Source organism: Dipteris shenzhenensis, chromosome 17, assembly GCF_047967505.1.
Source record: "Dipteris shenzhenensis isolate YYH24624 ecotype China chromosome 17, Dip_SZ_1.0, whole genome shotgun sequence".
NCBI lineage: Eukaryota > Viridiplantae > Streptophyta > Polypodiopsida > Gleicheniales > Dipteridaceae > Dipteris > Dipteris shenzhenensis.
In genome coordinates, this window is record NC_141612.1 from 29,275,581 (window position 1) to 29,298,064 (window position 22,484).

A 22,484-nucleotide genomic window follows, 5' to 3' on the forward strand; every position below is an offset into this window, starting at 1 on the left:
TGCACGTTCGTCTTCGAATAGTGCAGTCCATCCTTGTGGCATATATTCAATTTTACTTGCCATTGATCATGTTCACTAAGGCAAATCTTACATCTTTCATGTTTGTCTTTATAGAACTCTTCTGGCGATCCAAACATGGCAGAAAAAGTCTCAGGCTGCTTTCGATGCATCACATTTGTTCTCCCAAGATGCATTATGGATTGAACATCACGGATATTCATGTGCATATTCTTGCCCACAGGGGGAAAATGTTGCTGCGATTTCTGCAAGGTGATCAGCCTTGGGCTCTTATGATAGGACTCTGGTCACTCATATCAGTATTTCTGCGTTTGGTCATTGGCAACTCGATCACTGGGATTTCTTTTTTGGCTGCACTGATGGCACTTTGCCTGGATACCCTTTTGTCTCCCGCTTGCTTCTTGACTGGAGGCATGTTCTTTCTCATTTGGAATGGAATGGATGGCAATCTTTGCTTGGGAATTCTTTGAGAGCTGAAAGCATTCACTGGTCGAAAGTCTTTTAGCCTCCCTTGGCTTTATAGGAACCTCGACGTTCCTACTTTGTCTCGTTTAAAGGCATCACCTCGGTTGCTGAAGTTATAGATGATGCTGGTACTGTGCTCCCCTTTTCTCTAGCAGCCAGTACATATGGATTGGGCTCTCATTATCGTCCTTTGTGGCGACAAATTACTTCTATGCTTTCACCCTTTGTTCCGAATCCTCCTTTGGAACTCCAGAACCGCCGACTGAAAGATTGGACTTTGACTTCTCCAGGGTCCTCTTCCGTCCTTTGAGGCTATCTCAAATTACTGTACTTGCATTGTATAAAATCCTTTTGCCTCAACCTTGGGTTTCACAGAGAGGTGATTCTGTTTGGCGAATGCATCGCCCAGCCAAGTGGTAGAGGAAAAGATTACAGCAACTTTGGGCCTATAAAGTACCGCTTCGGCAATAGGTTTTCTTTTGGCGAGTTCTTTTGGGAGTGTTTCCATCTGGACAGCTATTAGCTCATCGACACATTGCTCCTGCACTTTGCCATAGATGTTCTGCTTCTTCAGAGACTGGGCCTCACTTGTTTTGGCATTGTCCGTGCTCTCATGAGTTTTTTGATCTGCTTCAACAGCACCTGCGAGCGAGATTCCCATCTATTCCGTTTGGGAAGTTCTTCTGGCTATTTGGGTTTCATCCATCCAGACCGGACTTTCATCTTTTCTTCATTTGGGTTCGCTACTGAGCACTATGGACTTTATGGACATACAGGAATTGTAAAGTCTTTGGTGATCCTACTTTCTCTCTGTTTGGCTTTTTTAGGCGTTCTCTGCAGCAATCTTTCTTTGATTGCTTGCAGACCCGCTGCATAGATCATGAGGTCTTTTTGGCATATACTGAAATTTTCAGTTGATGTAATTGTAGCACCTTATTTTGAGGTTGCTACTCATATAATCAAATCAATCAAAGATTTCACCCCAAAAAAAAAAAAGTGTGTGTGCATCCCGTTTTTAGGATAGTGCTTCTGTAATTTAAAGCTACAAAATTTTCACCCAAAAAAAAAAAGTGTATGTGCGTCCATCTTGTTTGCATCTGCGGGAGACACCCCTTCATCTATGCTGGAGCCTGGTTGCCCGCGACTTTGTTCCTAGATTTGGGACTTATCTTTGTGCCCGTTTTCCTTGTATTGCTTCTGCAAGGTAATTTTGGTTGTTTGGGAGATATACCACCACCCTCGACTAGATTCGCTTTTTCGGTTAGTATCGTTATTGGGCTCTATGGTCATTATATCATGCCCATACTTCTCAGCTCTACGGACACACTACTGTGTATGTTTATCATTTCTTCCATTCCTCCTGCTTTGGTCTTTGTGGGATGCACATTGCATGGGAGATCTTTTCGACGGCCCAGCTAGAATTGTTTTTTAGTGTTTTTAGTTCTTTTGTACTAGCTGTTCTTACAACAACAGCTTTTACTACTTTTAGTTGTCAGTATTTTGTTATGAGTAGTAGTTGTCCCACTCTGGGGTAACTACGAATGTAAATGCTTTCTTAACGCAAAAAAGTGTGTGTGTGTGTGGGGGGGGGGGGGGGTTGAAAGCGTGAGAACCATGCATTTCAATGCATGGCTGCAGTAGTAAAAGATATATGCTTTCTTAGCAGGAAGATCAGCAAATGAAAATGAAGAATAGCCTAGGAATGCTCTATCAAACTTCCAATCCAAAAGTGGAAGAGAAATAAACAAACGAGGGACCGCCAAAAAAGGTTGTAGCATATCAAAAAGAATATGCCAATGATGTAAATCCAAGCAAAACTGCCTTTTGGCATGTGGAAAAGAAAGGACACAACCCTGATCATCTACCATATCATCCACCATAGAGATCCTCAAAGCGGTTTAGAAAATATGCCTTTTGAGGCTGAAGATGTGCTACACGAGAATTGAACACGCCGCTCCAATGTATACTCGCATTCCTGCTAAGAAAGCATATATCTTTTACTACCGCAGCCCGCTCCAATGTATACTCGCATTCCTGCTAAGAAAGCATATATCTTTTACTACCGCAGCCATGGATTCAAGAGCATGCAAATCATATATGGCATCTCAATAAGCCCCTTGCTTGGTGGAGGGGTTGTCTTTCTGGGGCAGTAAGCTTCCTCTCAAGCAGCATGTTTTCTTATGACGATCTTTAGTGGGGACTTACCACTTGGACCTTTATTGGCTCCTACGTGCATAGCTTCTTCCGCATGCCCATTATGTTCGCATCTCAGGGAGTTTGTGCAGCATCTTTTCTGAACTTGTCTTGCCGCTTGTGATTTTCTTCCTAGGCTCAGAATTGGCCTTCATGCTCATTTTCCGGAGTTGTCCTTGGGTAGGCAATATTGGTTGTTTGGTAGATATGCCTCTAGGCCAAATTATGATCAGTTCTTCTGTTGGTGCCGTTATTGGGCTTGTTGGTCGTTATATCATGCTCGTAACATTGGACTGTACGAGCATTCTCGGTTGGATGTTTATCATTTCTTCCATTCCTCCTTTCATCGATCTCTCCAAGATGTGCATTCTCTTGGAGGCCTTCCTTTGGCCCACTTAGAAGTCTTTTACTACTATTTTTAGTTTTGAGTAGTAGCTGTCTCATTTTGGGACAACTACGAATGTATATTCTTTCTAAATGAATACTGCTTCTTACCAAAAAAAAAAAAATCTGATCTTATTTTTTGTCACATGAATGGTCGTAATCCTGGTTGCCAATTTTCCTCTTGCCTGATTCCTGATTGGCAGAAACTTTTGGCTCATTTGCATTGGTTGGGTCGCCCTCTAGATCTAGGCAATTCACTCCGTATGCAGAGCACTCATTAGAGGTGGGTGCTTGTTCCCCATTTGACTCATCTTCAGCCCAAAAAGGCGTATTTCCACAACGTTCGGGTGTTTCTACAGTGCAAGATGTGGTGGATGATCGGTGCTGCACTCTTCACTTTCCTCAGGCCAGGAGACAATACTTTTTGGGTTTGCATCACGGGCCTATTTGGCGTACTCTTGTTACTATGCTGCCCGAGGGCCCACCTGTTTACTACTCTTCCTTTGTTGGATTGCAAGTTTGACTGGACTCTTTTGGGTTACACCCCTTTTTCATTTGCAGATCTCTCTACCAAGAAAGCTTATCGTCTCTTTCTTCGATAGCAATGGATCCAGCAGCATGGGAATCTTTTTTGACTTCTTCACAAGTCTCTCGCTTGGTGGGAGGCTTGTCTTCGATGTATATGGAGCGATAAGCTTCCTCTCAAACAATAGGTTTTCTCGGTAGAAGGCTTGTCTTAGGTGCATATGTTGTTGGTAGGGGCCTTACTAGTGGGATCTTTATTGGCTGCCCAACATATTGCTTCCTCAGTCTGCCCTAGTTGTTCGGATCTAAGGAAAATTGCACTACATCTTTCCAATACATGTCCTACCACTCATGACTTTCTTTTCAGGGCTTAGGGCGGATCTTCATGCGCATTTTCTTAGGATCACATTTAGTAGAAAGTTCTAGTTGTTTGGTTGATATGCCTCTCAGCCAGACTATGCTCACTTCTTTCCCTGATGTTGTTTTTGGGCTCTATGGTCATTGCATCATGCCCATAACATTCGATTGTATGGGCATTTTTAGGTGGATGTTTACCATTTTTTTCGTTCATCCTTGCATCGGTCTCTCCAGGTGTGTATTCTCTTGGAGACCTTCCGTTGGCCCAATCGAAAGTATTTTATCAGTGTTTCCAGTTTATGAGTAGTAGTTGTTTCTAGTTTTGGGACAGCTATGAATGTACATTGTTCTTAATGAAATAGTTTTTTTAAAGCCCAAAAAGTGTGTGTGTGTCCCTTGTGTCCACGTTCCGTCTGCTGAAATTGTCTCATATTACGGTATCGGCATTGTATAAAGTTCTATTGCCTTCACCTTGGGCTTCGGACCGCCGAGCAAATCAAATTTGGCATATGCATCGACCTGCAAGTGGTGGCGGAGGAGACTATGCCATATTTGAGATTCTAAAGTTCCTCTTCAGCAACAGATTTTCTTGTGGCGAGTTTTATTGGGAGTTCTCCCGTCTGGGCAGCTTATGGCACGCAAACATATTGCTCCTGCAATTTGCAGGCGATGTCATGCTCCACGGGAATATGTGCTTCATCTCTAGCTTTGTCCACATACTCGTGATTTGTTGGGTATCATTGGACAGTATCTGAGAGCTCGTTTTCCAAATGTTGCTTTTGGAAAATTCTTTTGGCTCTTTGGCATTTATCCACAGTGACCGGAGTTTGATTTGTTTTTTATTTGGGTTAGATATTGGGTGCTCGACTCTATGGATAGATCGCAATCATAGGATCTTTGGTGATCCTCCGTTATCCATTTTCTTTTTTTTCCGTAGATCTTTGCAACAATCTCTCTTCGATTGTCTGCAAACTCTCTACATAGATTTTGATGTATATCTTTCTTACACTGAGATTTTCTGTTGATGTATTGTCTAGCTTTCTCTTTTTGGGAAGCTCTCTTGTAATATAAAGCAACGAAGTTTTCACTTAAAAAAAAAAGTGTGTGTGTCCCTCATTGGGGATGGCCTCTTGTGATAAATTTCCATGGATTTCACCCACACAAAAAATGTGTGTGTGTGTGTGTGGGTGGGGGGGGGGGACCGACATGCTACATGGATTAGAGATTCTTGAAAGAAGCACTATGATTGGTCAGGCTTATGCTGATGATTCATTTTTTACTCCTTGGAATATTGAGAATGATCTATCCTCCCTGATGCATGCCTTATTCTTATATGGTTTGGCCGCAGGTCTTCATGTCAATTTTTAGAAATCTAAGTTGCTACCTTTGCATTCCAAAGACTGGCATTCTCTTTTCTGGCGGAGGGAAATTGTCCAACCCACTCAACTGGTTTGCCATCTTGGTTATCCTTTAGGTTGGATGATTACTCGTCGCCAACAACCTGACTGGATACTTGCAAAGCTGAAGAAAAAGCTTGAATACTGGAAGTTAGCCACTTGGCCAATTGCATGTCAAGCTACGGATTGTTCAATCTATTTTGATGGGGCAAACATTCAGTTTTACTTGCCTCTGATTGTGTTTAGTAAGGGAGATCTTACATCTTTCATGTCTATATGTATAGAAACCTTCAGGTGCTCCAAACAGGAAAAGTTTGAGATTGCTTTCTCAGTACTGCATCTCTGTTCGCCAAAGATGCATGGGAGACTCAATATTCTTAACATCCACGTGCATATTCTTGCTCATAAAGGCAAAATGATGCTGCAATTTAAGCAGGGTTCTCAGCCTTGGGCTGCCATGATGCGCCATTTTCTCTCACAACTCACCACCCTCGCTTTTGGATATTGGCAGCCCACTCAGTGGGATTTTCTTTCGGGTTGTATTGATGGTAAGATCAAAGGCTGTCCACTGGTATCCAACATGTTAATGGACTGGAAACACATCCTCTCGCATTTGGAATGGCATGGCCAGGATTCCTTGCAGGGAAATTCTCTACGAGTTGAGAGCATACATTGGTCAAGGGTTTTTGTCCCTCCGCTGGCTTTGCAAGAGCCTAGACGTTCATATTTCCTTAGTTTGAAAGGGATCCACTCAGTTGCAGATGTTATTCATGATGATAGAACACTTCTTCCTTTTCCTTTGGCTGCTGCAAAATATGGTCTTGGCATGCATTATCCTCCTATATGGCACACTATTACCCATATGCTTCAATATTTTCAGCCAGTACCACCACTAGAGATTGAGGACTGGCTTCAGGATTGAACTCTTCATTTGCCAGGGTCGAACATGCTGTCCTTTGAGGCTGTCTCACATTACTGTAGCTTCTTTGTATAAAGTTCTTCTACCCTTGCCTTGGGTTTCACAAAGGGTGAATCATCTTTGGCAAACGAATTGTCCTGCAAAGTGGTGGCGTAAGAGACTGCGAGGGATTTGGAATTCTAAAATTCCTCTACCACAACAGGTTTTCTATTTTCTCTATTTTCAAGCACTCCTTGCAGCAATCTTTCTATGAGCCTGCGAACTCAGTAGATAGACTCTGATGTATACTTGTCATATACTGAGATCTTTCCTTGATGTATTTTGGCACATCCCATTTTGGGATAGTGACTCTGTAATATAAATCAACAATATTTCCACACACAAAAAAAGTGTGTGTTATGGTTCCTCTTCGACAGCAGGTTTTTTTGTGGCGGGTGATGCTGGGGTTTTTTTCACCAAGACAGCTCTTAGCATGCAGACACATTGCTCTTGATGTTTGTCACCGATGTTTGGCTCCACAAGAATCTATGCCTCATCTCATTTGGCATTGTCCACACACCCAATATTTTTTGGTTCTTTTTGGGCAGTGTTTGAGAGCTAGATTTTCTACTGCTACCTTTGGCAAGCATTTCTGGCTTTTTGGGATTCACTTACGTAGATAGGGATTTGAGTTATTTTACTTTTGGGTTCGTTACAAGGCACTTTGGACTCTATGGAAGGATCAAAATCATAGAGTCTTTGGTGATCCTACGTTTTTCACTTTTCCTTTTTTCATATGCTCTCTGCAACAATCTTTTCTTGATTGTCTGCAGACTCATTACATAGACTATAATGTATACTTGTCATATACTAAGATTTTCACTGTGATGTGATACTCGGTGGTCGCTGCTCCTGCGAGCCCTTCTCCCCTCGCCATAGCCTCTACCTCCCTACCTTCCTTTCTGCCTCACCTCGCGCCCCTCGCCCGTCGCATCGCCTCGCCACCGCCTTCGCCTCCGCCTAGCCTCGCCATCGCCTCGCCCTTCACCTCGCCACGCCTTCGCCTCCGCCCTCGCCTTCGCCCTCGCCCTCGCCTTCGCCCTCACCCTTGCCACGCCCTCGCCTTCGCCTCTGCCCTTTACCCGCCGCCTCGCCTTGCCATCACCTCTTCTTCCGCCTCGCCTCGCCTCGCCTCGCCTTCTCCTCTTCCGTCTCACCTCGCCCGCCACAGCCTCGCCACAGCCCGCCCGCCTCGTCCCGCCTCGCCTCGCCTCACCTCCTCCTCCGCCCTGCCTCGCCTCGCCACTACCCCCCGCAGCCTCGCCTCGCCACCGCTTCGCCGTCGCCTCGCCTCGCCGTTTCCTCATCCACACCCAGGCTCCATCCCTCGTCTAGCCCCCCCCCTTTTGGTGGCAGCCTCTTCCTCATCGGAATTCTCGCAGTCTGTCTTGGCGGTATGGTGGCTCCCTGCCCGGAACCGGAGGCCCAGCCGGACCCCCCCTCTCCAGAAGCCTACCGCGTGATCTTGACAGAGTAACAGTCGTCCCGGGTACAACAGGTTGCCAATGACTTTGCCCACACTTCAGTCTATGGCAGAGTCATTGGACACTCTCCCTCCAGACCAACCATCAGGGATTGGCTTCAATCCACTCTTATGCTAGAGGATAGCCACATCGAGGAGGTGGCCCTTATGGGAAGGGGCATCTTCTGGCTTAAACTCTCCACTGCGAAAGCTGCGAGCAACCTGATTGCTGGTTCCCCCACATCTGTGGATGGAAAGATCATCATGATAGTCCCTTGGTACCGAGGATTCAGCGCAGCGGACTTTGATGCTCGATTCCGCATACCTCGCCACCCAGTGACGCTAGTATTTCCAGGCCTTGCTGCTGAGTTGCGGCCGATAGTCAGGGACCTGGGTTCCCACTTTGGTTGGGTGATGCATGACACTTTTGTCGACGCGGTTGCTGCGGCAAGAGCTCCCAGAGTCCGTGTGGCTGTGGCAGATCCTGCGTCCCTCCCTGCAGTGATTGAGATTGTGACAGATGCTAGCAGCATTACTCAGAGCATGGTAGTCACAGGATGGTAGTCACAGGACAGCCAAGCCAGTGCCTGAGGTGTCATGGCTTTGGGCACCTGGTTGCTGCTTGTCCGCGCTTCTCCAGCCCCTCTCGGCCCCCCCCGTTCCCCGCCCGCAGCCCCCTCCCCCTCCCTCCAGGCAGCCACGTCAGGCAGAGTAGAGGCAGCCGGAGTGAGAACAAACCATTAAGGTAGCAATGAAGGTCTAAGAAGAGCGATTGAGCATAGTGAGGAACAGACCTGATAGGCAGCCGCCCCAGGGTCTAGGGAGAGCTTCTTCTTCGTCTGTAACCCACCCTCCGCAGCCTCAGGTCCCCCTCTCTCCCGATCCCCAGCTCCCCCCCACCCAGCCCCAGCCCCTACCCCAGCCGCAGTCCCCTTCTTCCGACCCTCAGCATCAGCCCCCGCCTCCTCCTCTTCAGCCCCCGCCTCTTCCTCTTCAGCCCCAGTCCCATCCCTCCTCTTCCTCTTCAGCCCCAGCCCCATCCCTCCTCCCCCGCCCCTCTCAGCTCTTCCGCAGTGTCAGCTTCACCGGTGGTTTCTCAGCCGCGTGCAGCCCCCACTCCCCCACCTCCGGCCCCCCCGCTAGTCGCTTCCGTGGAGTCTGTGTCTCCTGCCCCACAGCCTCCTTCCCCTTCCTCACCCCAGGCAGGGCACCCCGAGACTGCACCACCCCTGGAGCAGCCTTCCTTGTCTGCTAGCCCGGCCCCCTCAGTTGCAGATTCTGGCGGGCCTCAGCTCCAGGAGAGAGAGCTCCCTCGCGACTTCTACAGGTCCGGTCCCTGGGACTACTTGGATGTGGCCGACCTCGGGACCTTCCCAGCTTGCCTCGACAGCTTGCCTCGACATCAGTATCTTCCTGCTCCGTAAAGGGGCGGATGGGAAGATCGCAGCCTTGGCCCCGAGGGATGGCCCCAGCTTTGCTTTCACTTTTCTCAGCGACGGCACCGAGATTTGGATAGACGACTCGGTCTGGGAGGCTCTCAGTGAGCAGACGCACGCTCAGATTTGCTCCTGGATAGGCCCGACAGGTGGACAGCTTCTCGAGACCCAGTGGTCCGAGGGTGACATGCGCCTGCGGTGGCGATGCGCCGCCAAGCGTTTCAGATTGATTGTGATCCTCAGGCCCCCTCTGTCATGGCCCCTCCCCCAGGATGTCAGAGCCTGGACACCACAGAAACTTCGCGCCTTCTACGGGATGACTACCTCAGAGATCTCGAGTTGGCTCGAGAAAGCGTTTGTCCATGGCACCAAAGGCCTCACGCCTTTGCTAAAAGTTTTATAGAACGGGCAGGATGACCCCGCCTCCCCCTCCAAACCCTCACAGAAGCGTCAGTGCCTTCATTCCGAACAACCAGCCTCTTCATCGACCTCGGCTGCGAGCAGACAGTTGTTCGCAGCCTACCAGTCCTCATCATGAGCTTACACCTTGTCTCCTGGAACGTGAACGGGTTTCATTCTTCTGGCACCCATGGTCCTAGGAAGCTCATCTTGAGACAGGAACTTCAACCAGCAGTGATTGGTCGCTTGGATATGCTCCTGCTCCAGGAGCATAAGCTTTCAGTGGCTCATACCCGTAGCTGCGGGAAGATCCTCCCTGGACGCTCTCACACTTATTGGGAGCCCTCGATCGGTGCACAGGGGAGGAGTGGCGGTGTCTGCACTTCCCTTTGCGAGTCGATTGCCCAGGGAGTTTTTGGCCATCGTACGTTGATCCCAGGCCGTGCACTTTGGGTTGGCCTAGAGTTGGAGGGCTCCAAAATAGGAATCCTCAACATCTATGCACCCACAGACCTCCGACGCAGAGCCACCTTCTGGAGGACACTCACAGAGATTCTCCCAGACATGGATTCATGGATTGTTGGAGGTGACTTCAACAATCTGGAGACTTTGGAGGACCAGCAGGGCAGAGGACCAGAGTTTACAGGTATAGCTCAGGCAGAGCAGTCCGCTTGGGACTCCTTTCTCTTCGCGACAGGAGGTAGGGACAGCTGGAGAGACCCGTCCTTCCGCCGATGGCACGGGAGCTTGGACTTCTCGTGGGGTTTCCGCAGGGAAGGGGGCAGACTCCTGGAGAGATTGGACAGATTTTATGTCAGTGATTGGGCCATCAGCAGAGGTGGTCAGGTGGGTGTAGTGCCAGGGACGACGCTCTCCGACCACGCGCCAGTGCTCTTGTCACTAGACTCGGCAACTCAGTCCCTTCCTCCCCGTTCGTGCACGATTCCTGATTCCATCTTCTCTAGGGAGGAGGTGCGCAGTAGTATCGGTAGCCTTTGGGACAGAGATTGGGGCGAGTGCGTGGATCTGGTAGAGTCGGTGGCGCAGGCTCTGCAGGAGTCCAGCCAGATTTGCCAGCTCGCAGCCCTTCAGGTTCGCCAGGAGTGGTGGGGCAGAGAGAGAGCTCTTCGTAGGGACCTCGCCTCCATTCAGCAGCTCCAGCAGGCAGCTTCGGGTTCGGAGAAGCTTCGGATCCAGGCCCTTCGAGCCAGAGCCCTTCTTGAGGAGACTCTCCAGCGTCGCTCAGAGTTTTCTTATCACGCCTCCCTCTCCTACTGGGCTCGGAAGGGCGACCGGATGAGCAAAGAGTTCTTCAGGACGCATGGCCAGAGGGCAGCAGCAGGTGACCAGCTCCGGAGTCTTAGGACAGCGGAGGGTCACATCATTACCGACCAGGAGGAGGTCTTGGGGTTGGCTACCGACTTCTACAAGACTCTTTTCCAGCAGGAGCAGCTTGCCCCCCGCACTAGACATTCCCGCGAGGAGGTGTGGAGGCACATCCCGGCCCTTGTTCAGCCCAGCATGCAGACGACGCTGATGGCACCGTTCACCACTGTCGAGATGCAGGAGGCCTTGATGGCCATCGATGGGCAGAAATGCCCTGGTGAGGATGGGCTTTCTAGAGCTTTCTTCACCTCTTTCTGGGATCAGATCCATCAGCCCCTCCTAGCAGCCCTCCAGAGGATTTTCAGCAACGGACATATGCCAGAGAGCCTCTCTTCGGGATTGATCTGCCTCATCCCGAAGGGGGGAGATCGACAGGAGATCCGTTAGTGGTGCCCGATCACTCTCCTCACCACTGCCTATAAAATCCTTGCCAAGATGATCAGCGCCAGAGTTCGGCCACTACTTCCTGACCTCATTCATGACACTCAGACAGGCTTTGTCCAGGATCACAGTATCCTGGATAATGTCTTCACCTTCTCAGAGGCGACGGAGTGGGCTCAGCACAGCGGGTCGCACTTAGCCATCCTACTTCTCGACTTTGAGAAGGCCTACGATCGAGTGGACTGGTCCTTCCTGGAGGGTACTTTGGAGAAACTTGGATTCCCAGTGGGATGGATTCAGGGTATCTCAGCGTTATACAGGACAGCTTCCAGCAGGGTCATCATCGGCGGCAGGATGGGAGAGCGATTTCGATTGGAGAGATCAGTGCGTCAGGGTTGCCCACTCGCTCCTTACCTGTTTCTCTTCTTCGTCGAGGCGATGACATACTATCTTCGGGCGAGATCGACAGGGATCCGGGGTGTTCGCCTTCCCATCAGGGAGGACACGGAGCTCCTGGACTCGGAGTATGCAGATGACACAGCGCTGTATGTTCAGGATGATGAGATGATGCTAGAGAGGGTGAGGCTGGCCTTAGAGGTCTTCTGTTCGGCAGCCGGTGCGAAAATCAACTGGAACAAATCAGTTGCTTTTCTCACAAACCCTGGGGCATGCTCACAGTGGGGGAGGTTTTTGGGTTTCAGATGGATCCCGCGGGGGCAGACTACTAGATATCTCGGCTTTCAGGTCGGCCTGGACATCACACCAACTCAGCAGTTTCTCCCGGTGCTAGATTCCATACGACGGAAGCTGGCTTTTTCGAGCACTGCTAAGCTCTCTCTTGCAGGTCGTGCTCTTGTAGTCAACCAGGTTCTCCTGGCCACGGCCTGGTATGTGGCCTCTTGTTGGTGCTTCTCGAGATCCTGCGTGGCACAGCTCAGGAGGATGGTCCGGAATTTCCTGTGGTCTGGGGGGGATGGTCTCAGAGATACCAGAGCCAGGGTAGCCTGGCAGACAGTCATTCTTCCGCAGGCTGAGGGTGGCTTGGGGGTCATTGATCCTGAGCTTCAGAGTCAAGCCCTGCTGGGCAAGTTAGTTATCCGCGGTTTGACCCCGGGGGGGCAAACGTGGAAGATGTTACTTCAGCAGGGGATCAGTTCTTGCACCCCGCGCCGAGGAGGAGAGTGGCTACCGTCCCTCAGGTGGATCTTCACCTCTGCATTGCTTACCCGCCCCCGCTCCCCGCTCATTCGTAGCCTGCTCACGGTTTGGAGGCGACTCCGTCTCAGTCTCCTCCAATCGCCCCCTAGCAGTCAGGAGGAGATCGACCGCCAGCCGCTCATCTGGAACGATCAGGTCAGAGATGCCTTGGGCCTTCAGCTGGGGGAGAGGTCGCATATCTCGTGGGACGGCTGGATGCGAAGGCTTGCCCGGTCCCTTCGAGTTTGGAGGGACACTTACAGACACTTGGAGACCGTTGCTCTAGCAGCCGCAGCCAGAGGTGTCCGTGGAGCTCAGGCGAGGCGCACAGAGATAGATGGAGCGATTCCTGCCGGTTGGTTGGTTCCACCCGAGATTCAGATCCTCATGCCTGGTGATGCCCGTTGGCTTGGACAGTTCACCCCTCGTGGCATCCCACTGGTTGTTGCAGGCCGGCTGGACGACACCTCTGTCTCCTTCTTCGCCGTTTTGGGAGACGGTCGACTCAGGAGAGAGGGTGCGCTCATCGACCCACTTCTCTCGTGGCAGAGGGTCCGTGTCGTAGGCCTCGTGGGGAAGGTTTGGCGGATCGATCCTAGTATAGAGCAGAATCAGCTGCAGTTATGGCGCCTCTGGCTTTGGGAGGGGCGGGCCCTGTCAGAGCTTGATTGGGACCCATGAGAGTGGAGATGGCCAGAGATTGTGGTAGACCAGGGGCCGATCCCTTTCTTCGCTTACAGCACGAAACTGGGCAGGAGCGTACTCGGGAGGATGCAGAGCAGACCGCCCACCCAGCGGCCCAGTTGGTATTCTCAGGGTATTTCCAGGCTATTTTTGCAGGCCTTCTGGAAGGCCTTGTGGGAGAGCTGGCGGCCGCGGAAGATTTCCTACTTCCTTTGGCTACTCGCCCACAAGGGTCTTCCAGTGGGGAGCTAGATGCGGCAAATTGGTCAGGATGGACTCTGTCAGATTTGTCATGAGGACGAGGAGTCACCAAAGCACTGCCTGTGGAGCTGCACTCGCGCCCAGGACGTGTGGAGGTGGGCCTTCGGGATCCTTACTCGCACAGCACCGGAGTTAGGTTTGATCACCTGGGGTGCGTTCTGCTGGTGCAGCACCACACCTGGCTATCACCAGTTGTTCGAGGTAGGCCCGCACGACCCTATATTCCTTATCACACAGGGGACTTGGGGGCCGCTTGAGGGCATCCCACAGCACTTGGCAGAGGCGGACACAGGATCTCAGGTGAGGCAGCCAGTCTGGGAGATTATTAGCAGCATCGTCAGATGGCACATTTGGACCTCGCGCTGCGCGCAGATCCTCAGAGGTACCTCTCTTTCGACTGTCCAGGTCATGGCCGACATCTGGAGCGAGATTATCCACACGCTCAGAGGCCAGTGGGACCAGATCCAGGGGGATTTCCGGGCTGGCCGGGAGAAGCGGAGACGTTTCCTCCGAGATTGGGATACGCAGGGCCTCTTCTTCGAGCATACTTCTCAGGGCCTTCAGTGGTGCTACTCACCGCCTCTCTGGCTGTTTATTCACACCCGCCTGATCCCTCCGTGAGAGAGAGCCTTTTGTTTCCCCTTAGGACTGCGTCCGATTTGTGAACGCAGCCCCGTCAGCTGCAAAACTGACCCCATGTATCTTGTTTTTTCGAAGTAATATAATCAGGCACTGTTTTTTCGGAAAAAAAAAAAAAAACTAAGATTTTCAGCTGATGTACTTTTGAGCTTCCCATTTAGGGGAAGCTATTGTGTATTATAAAGCATCAACATCTTCACCCAAAAAAAAAAAGTGTGTGTGTGTTATGGGATTTCATTGTGGATGTTATGGCTGGGCTAGGCTTTGAACCCAAAATGCAAAAAGTGGTTTATTGGCTTTATGAAGATGGCATAGCACGTTGCCTCTTGTTTGATGCTCTTTCCTCTTTCTTGGACCTTCAACAACTGCTCAGATTGTCAAGGCTGTCCTCTTAGTGCGTTGTATTTGCTATTGCTACTCATCCATTGTTGATGCATATGGACAGCTTGGTCTCACAACTAGGCAGTGTTTGCATGGCATTGATTTTCCTAAAGGGGTACCTTTTGTAGCCAGGCTTATGCAGATGACTCTTTTTTCTTTTTACGAAACTCTGAATCAGATGTTCATGTGGCATATCTAGAGAACCATATGCACAGAGGCATTGGGTGGGTCTCAGGTTCACCCTCGCACACTTTAGGCAGTATATGGATCGCCACTATATATACACTGATGGCCATCTGGGCAAGCATGCAAAGGTCCTCTCCCATAGCTTCTGCTAAGAGGGCTGCGTTCATTAGAGAGTGGAGGGGTTCCTCCTCCTCTGAATCTACTACAAGGTTGAGATGGCATTTTCAGCCTCAACCTTGGCTGTTCTCCACCTCTTTCTAAGGAGTTTTTTCTCATGCATTGTATAATGTATTCCCGCTTTGTGCTTGCTCTCACGCGTTTTGTTCATACTTAATGGAAGTCTCTTTTCTGCAACTCCAAAAAAAAAAAAGAATCAGATGTTCGGCATCTTATGCACTTGAAAGTGAATTTTATAAATTCAAGCTCCTGTTTTTACATTAGTGTGACTGGCATCGCCTTTTGTGGTCTGGCCTCTTGCTGCCCTCTAATCAAGTAGTGTGCCATTCTGGATGCCCCATTGGATGGTATATTTCCTTGCTGCAAGAGAGATAGTGGATGCTTCAAAAGCTCTTTCATAAGATTGATTATTGGAAATTGTCTACTTGGCCAATTCATGTTTGCCTTTGGATTGTGCAGTCCATTATCATGGCAGATGTACAGTTCCTTTTGCCACTTATCCCTTGGTCTTTCCAATACTGAGAAATTATGTCCAAGGTCATGGAATGTTTTTGGCGCACTAAAATTTGCCACATGTACATGAATGTCAGTAAACACCTCCTCCTTTTTAAACTACCTTTTAATATACGATTGATCTTCTTATTGTAACATAGGCTATCTTTCCCTCTAGGAATAAACTTCTTTTACTTCTACGGGAATGCTTTTAATACATTGTTCTCTTAGTATCTTCGAAACAAATTTAAATACATCAGAAATGGAAAGCATGCAAAAACAGGAATTTGTTTGTACGAGATGAAGCACCTGGCATAAAGTGATATGCTCTGAGGTAAGAACAAGAAGGTTGCAATCTAGGGATCCCATGATTTGTGCACAAAGGTGATATGTCTCCTTTGTATCAGTATGTTCAGGCAGCTCATAGATCATAAGCCCATTTGGCACCTGAACTGCCACACGCTGCTGATAAACTGCAATTTTTTTAACATAATCTTGACACTTGATCCTAACCTGGAATATGAAAGAAAATTCACTAATTTTAATGAGCTATTGATGGTATCTTTTTACATAATTTGCTTGTTGACACTCTGAGAGATTCACAAAGCTTACAAGGCTTTCTCTCGCATCTTCATTAATAGAACATCAAAAACACTTTGAGAACTTAAGTGATATAATTTGGAAGTTCTGTCAATTGAGTTGATAGATAATTGAAAACTCATGAAGGTCACAAACGGGAGGTCATAAAAACACACACATTTTACTGATGCCATGTAAAAAGCAAAAAGCATTTTTAGAAATGAAATATGGGCTATGAAAAGCATCTATGTGGAATCAATATAGAGTATGGAGACTAGAAGAAAGAGTAAACTCAATTCATTTCTGTATAAATGACAGATACCAAACACTAGATTATTACACGAAGAACAGGTCTTTCTCGCCATGCAATACTGTTCAAATTCAAGTAGTCTTTTCTGACAATAATCAATAAACAATCAAGATTCTATCAGCCGTGACATTCCAACAGAGTATAAAGAATATGCATTTTGATTCTGTAGCATTACTTCCCTCAATTGTCCATTTCATGGGTTCTTGTCAAGTAAACTTGTAATACATGTAAGAATGTGCTAGTTAAGTATCAAATCCTAGTGAGGGAGGACAAGTGCTGACTTGATTGAACATTGAAGAGACATGATATGCCAACAACATGAGAAAGTATTTATTTTGGAAATTGATTAGAAATATAAACTCTTTTATACAAATTCATTGTGATCAGAAACAAATATGCAACAAAAGAGTTAAGGAAAGAGGTGCTAGATTTCAAACTTGTGTATTGAAAGACATAAAAATAGAAATTTTGGTGAAGCAAATTAAGCAAGACTCAAACAACTCATTTTCATCTCAGAATCCAGTAATTACACCATGGTGACCTAAAACTCAGCCTGATTGTTAAGATATCAAAGAAGTACGAGTACTAAGAACAATGGGTCCCAGTGTTGAGCAATATCAAGAAACAACCAATGAGAAGGATAATGCCCGCTTTCACCTTAGTCCTCAAAATGAGAAACAATGCAATTATCCCACAACCTAAGGAAAGCCTGCGTTTCCCTCTCTCAGCTACTCTCCAATGAGCTCCCTACAACAGGCAGACCAAATTCTTCAATAGAGGGATGCTGAAGATCATAACTTATAAACAACTATGACTGAGAATGACGGTGCTGGAATGGGATGTCAAAGGGGGGCAGCTTGATGGCTGGCCTAAGGTGACCTCTAGTTAAAGATATCCAATGAAAGGGTTTAACTTCAAGAAGGAAAGAAAGTTTATTAAAAGTCTTCGGAAGACCAAAAAGGGTCTATGAGATGAAAAGAAGCTGATACAATGAGCTGAGGGGTGGAGCCACTAAGCGAGCATCAGCACCTAGAACAAATACATAAGAAAATCATCATAATGACATCGATACATAAAAAGAAAACTCTTTGAGCTCATGAACTGGAAGCCAACGAGAGTGCGAGGCTGCTGTGGTGGCATAAAACTGGTGATTGAGCACTGGCCGCTGTCGAACAAGGTGCAGGTGCGAGTCTCTCTAAGTACGCCCTCCACCCAACCACTCTCAATATGGAGATGATGTGATGAGACCCCGAACTGCCATATCAAAATCCTCATGGAGTGGGGGAGGTGGATCCGCATGTATCCTGGTGTGTCGATGAAGCCTTCCGCTGAAATCCGTAGGCAGTGCTCTTTGTAGAAGCTGAGCTTCACAGGGAGTTCACGAGGTGCCAACCAAGTCTTGAATTTGTATAACTGTAGGAGATCCTCTAGAATGACCTGGTTCACCTCATGATATGTGAGCAGGATGGAGAGGACCTCAACGCTATACTAGAAGGGAGGTAGCATGTCTATGTGGAGCCCGAGACTCTCAAACCATCTGCAAGTATGTGCATACCAACACCTCTAGTCAACCTCTGCTACCAGTTCCATGGAGGATAAAGCCAACCAAGGAAGCCTACGTTGCTTTGTGATGCAAGATCCATACTACCTAATGCAGAAGGGATATGTGATGGCCTAGAATGCTGCATCAAGCTGTGGTGGGGATGCCCCAAACTCAGCCAAAAGTATCTAATGTGGGACAGAAGGCTTACTATGAATCATCAGTGAAAGCATGAGAACTTGAAGCCTCTCAACTCAAGCCCACTACTCTGTCTTTGATAGATCTGGACCCCAACAAGGGCTGCCATACATACCTGTTGGTCGAACCAAAGAGTCGAAGAGAAGAGTTTTGGTCTAAGGGTCCAGGAAATGAGAATGGCCGGCGCGGCGTACCACCTACTCAGTCGAGCCCGTAATGCTAGACACATCATAAGGACCCCTAGGCATGTGTAGGATGCAACTACCTCCCCTGGCAACCCATCCAAGGTAAAGTGCTCTTTATGCATGGCTGCCCGGGATGTGTTGAAGATCATGACCTTGGGTTTACCAAGGTTGACCTTCAAGTCATGTGTCTCACAGAAGGTATGAAGTACATCTAGGTGTCGCGAGTCCCTTTGTTGAGGAATATAGTAGGACCACATCATCTGCGTGTAGGAGAATTTGAAGCAAGTATCCGGGTAGAGAGCAACCAGTCCCAATAAAGGTCTCAAGCTCATTTATGTAGAGGCCGAACAAGGTCGGTAATTATGGACAACCCATTTGACCACAATGGTGCTCAGGATCTCCTCTATCCACCCTGCACCAGTCCAAACCCTACAGGAGACTCTCTCACAAAGTGTCATGACTGCCCAGATGATCTCCTGATCGTATCCCAACTAATGTAGGTGTCCGATGAGTTGGGCTCTCGGCACTATGTCGAAAGCTTTACGGAAGTCCACAATGCAATAATACACCCTCTGTCTTCATGCCATGGTCTCCCTGATGATCCCCCTAGTGTAAGTATATGATCCATGGTCCCGTGATCTACCCAGAAGCCTGCCTGTCCCATGGCTTTGAATCCTCTAAGATCTGCGACCAAGCTAACCTCTGTGTCAAGTACCGATGCATAGATCTTGGACATAACATGTCCAATCATAATGATCCTGTAGATTTCCGAACCGATGAAATCTCTTGCCTTGTGTATGGGAGTGATGTTCGTGAGAGGGGATGAGGCTCTCCGCTCAAGGAACCTCTGCTAGGAGTCTTTTGAGTTGTTACTAAACAAAATGCTTATTAACTCTTCATTCTTGCTGACAAAAGCCTGCTTCTTCCAAACAAACTAGACAGCGGTACTCGTGTATCGCCTTTGCCTCACCGAAAAAAAAATTGATGCTTAGTTTCAAGTTGGAGTTGTCGGCATTAAGGCTTACACGCGTCATCATACCAACTATTGCAGGGTATTGAACTGAGGGGTGGAGGACATGTCGATCGAGTGGTGCGTGGGAAAGTGTGTAGGCCATCTTCATGAAGAGAGCGTGTGATCAAGGAGGCCCAATCCTCTAAGAGCGGTATGTGGTCAATGTCTCTGAGCAGGTCATAGAGGCGAGTGGAGTATGCAGGTTTTAGTTTGTGGTCAACGTGTATGTCATGGTAGGTAGTGTGTGTAAATGGTGTCCCAGTGTCTGATGTGGGAAATGGTGTGGAAATACTAAAAAACAAATAAGTGTGATCTGCTCCTAGAGAAGGTGGTGAGACAGAAAAGTCAATAATATGTGAAGTGAAGGTAGGAGACCCCATGAGACAGTCAACTATGCTAGACCCCCCCCCTGCACCCCCTCCGTGTGAAAAACAAGTCAATCCACCCCAGGAGGGCGAGCGACTTAGGCCATTATAGACGATAAGATAATGTATCCTGCCCATGTCTAGTAGTGCATGTCCATAGGATGTGATTGGGCCGTTTGTCTGTGGAGACTCGAGACATCAGGACCTCATTTATCTCAACATTTGGTAACAAGATAGAATCATGACGAAAATCTAGAATTGACCCCTTGCATGTGCATGTCCTCCCCTTGAAATCCTCAACAAGGAGAACTTTCACGTGGCTCGAAAAATCCATGATGTCTGGGTAGAGGGTTGCGTATGGTGAGGTCTCAGCCTCCTCACATAGGTCCCTTGTCAAATGTGAGGTCTTGGGGGGGAAGTAGACACCGCGATTAAGATATCCTCACAGGGAGATCGTCTGATCAGAGCCCACTGATCAGAACCCATAGGACCTAGCATGTGGATCTCGTCTCTCGATAGAGATCATCTTGACAAGAGATGATCGATAAAGCACTCCCACTCCTCCCGAGATCAAATGAGCCTCTGAGCTACTTGGGGTGCATAGAGCAATAGACTCCATCATTGTCATGTTTTGTTCTTGGTTCCATTCTAGTAATCTCTCACCTTGCCTTCATGGAGGGGTGTTGGAATATGAAGCCAAAGTGAGTAAAAAATGAGTGTTCTAGGTATCTAGGGGGTGTTTTATAGTCTAGTTAGTCCTGTGGATGCCACGTGTCATATTGGGAGTTATCCCATATGCATAGGTGTTCATATGTGTGTGTGTGCTCTTATATAAGAGTTGTACTTGTCTAATGTCAAAGAAATCAAGTATCAAGCTACAAGCTCTTTAGTCTACATGTGAGTACTCTCATTTTTGTTCGTTGCTCTAGTCATTTCATTTCCATTTCATTATGTCTCCTTTTGAATATCACTTTCTCTCTCCCTAGCCTACCCTCTCTATCTCCCTCTTTCCACCATGTTCCTTCAAAAGGGGTGTAAGATCCTCATCTAAGTGGATCTCTGGGTGGGTACATAAAGCTGAGCATCTACACACTTTTGTCTTGCGAGTGGGCCTAGGCATCTCTAAAGAGAATGATGAAAGACTTCTCTCATTTGGGGTCCCTCCCAATGCATCAGCCTCTCTCGACGATCCCGTGAGCTTGAACCCCAAGGGTGGAAGTCACAAAGCCAATTGCCTCATCCATGGGGGCGCTCACTGTGAGAGGTATCCCACGTACTCTGACATTGACAGCATATTATAACATCCTAATGGATAATAGCTCACCGGTAAGGGGTGCTATGGGCTTTGATGTGTCTCTGTGTAGAAGACTATTTCTCGTCTGTATATGACTTTGAAAAATTCCCAAGGTCAGACCAGAGGGTACTGTTACAGTTCCAAATGGTGCAAGCGAGGGTCTCAGTATCCTAAGTCTCATAGACCCCTGTGATGAGACGTCCATCCCGCACTATTGCCCACTTCCCCTCTTTGCGAGCCACATCACACAGCTGCAAAAGAGCACGTCTCTCTATCTGTAGAGGAGTCAGGTCCTCATCCATAGATATAGTGAGAGGTGGAGCTGAGAGAGGTGGAGGGATGTAGAGAGAGTTGAGGTGTTCAAGGGAGTGGAGGGATGTAGAGAGAGGTGGATGAGAGAGATGGAGGAATGCAGAGAGAGGTGAGGTGTTCAAGGGATAGAGTGGAGAGACGCAGAGAGAGGGGAGGTGTTCAAAGGAATGGAGAGGGAATGTATAGAGAAATGAGGATAAGTGCTTGGAGAAGTGGAGAGTAGTGAAGAGGGATCAAGGGGATACTTGGGAGAGAGAGGAGTGGAGAGACGGCAATGGAAGTAGAAAGTAGGAGCTGACCATGAGCCTCTTGCTGGAGAAGAAGAGCCTTGTGCTCCATGTGATACCAAAGTATGTTGTACGGTGACACCAAACCTCCTTCTATCATGTGAGACTAAGCCACCTTGTCCATCTACAGAACCAGATAGCAAGCCTCCTTGTACCATGGCATAACAATTGTGACACCAAGCCTCCTTGTACATTGGGATACCAAACCTACTTGTGAAATCAAGCCTCCTTGTACCATCTGTAAGAAAATAATACAACGTCTGTGCTCAACAGATAACAGGATCTCGTACGCAAGAGAGAAAACAAGATAGTATGGAGAATTAAAAATTTGATTATTGTAGAACTGATACAATAGATGGTGCTGCCTCCCAACCGTGCACTCCTGTGAAAGAAGCTTCGATGGCGTGCTGGAAATAGTAGAAGACGGAGGCTGGATGCTAAGGAATCAGGGTTGCTGTAGCCAGTGATGAAATGGGCTTCACGGGCTTGCTCTTATATAGCCACCAATCGTAGTCGGTTAGGCTCAATTGGGTGGTCGACCCAGTCCGCCCAAAACGGTCGACTGGGGGTCGGTCCCGAAATAGGCCACCGACCATACGATAGAACCGGTGCGCAAAACAGAGCAACTCACCTATGGTGTCCGTTCGGCCCAGAGCCATCCGGGATCATCTGAGGCTCCAAACGAGCCCCGCAACTCGAGAGTGGACTGTCTCGGGAAATGCTCCGTCTACCCTCAGTGCGGTCAGTCAAGGGATGCCTTCCCGCACTTGCATGTAGCCTAGTTGGCGGTGTGCCAACTCTATCTGAAGTTGTCCAGCCATCAGGCCACACATGGCCCCCATCTGGTGTCCAAACCAGGACCTACTGGATAACCGAGCTACTCAAATGCCTTCTCCTCATATGGGGGGCTTACAAGTAGAGTTAGCTAGTTCCCGCGTAGTTACACGAGAGTGGAGCATTGATATCTAACACCCCCCCTCAATGTCCATCCGCAAGTGAACTTACTTTTTCGGCCCAATGCCAA

The 22,484-nt window shown here is 48.3% G+C and overlaps 1 protein-coding gene across 1 annotated transcript in view; it reads right to left on the bottom strand.

Annotated features, from left to right (window-relative positions):
• LOC147891951 (uncharacterized) overlaps positions 1–22,484 on the bottom strand; it is a 205,406-nt gene that overhangs the window by 133,171 nt on the left and 49,751 nt on the right. Inside the window, exon 13 of the mRNA XM_087388380.1 lies at positions 15,688–15,891. Coding sequence (XP_087244506.1) covers positions 15,688–15,891 — 204 coding nt within the window. The remainder of the gene's footprint in view (positions 1–15,687; positions 15,892–22,484) is intronic.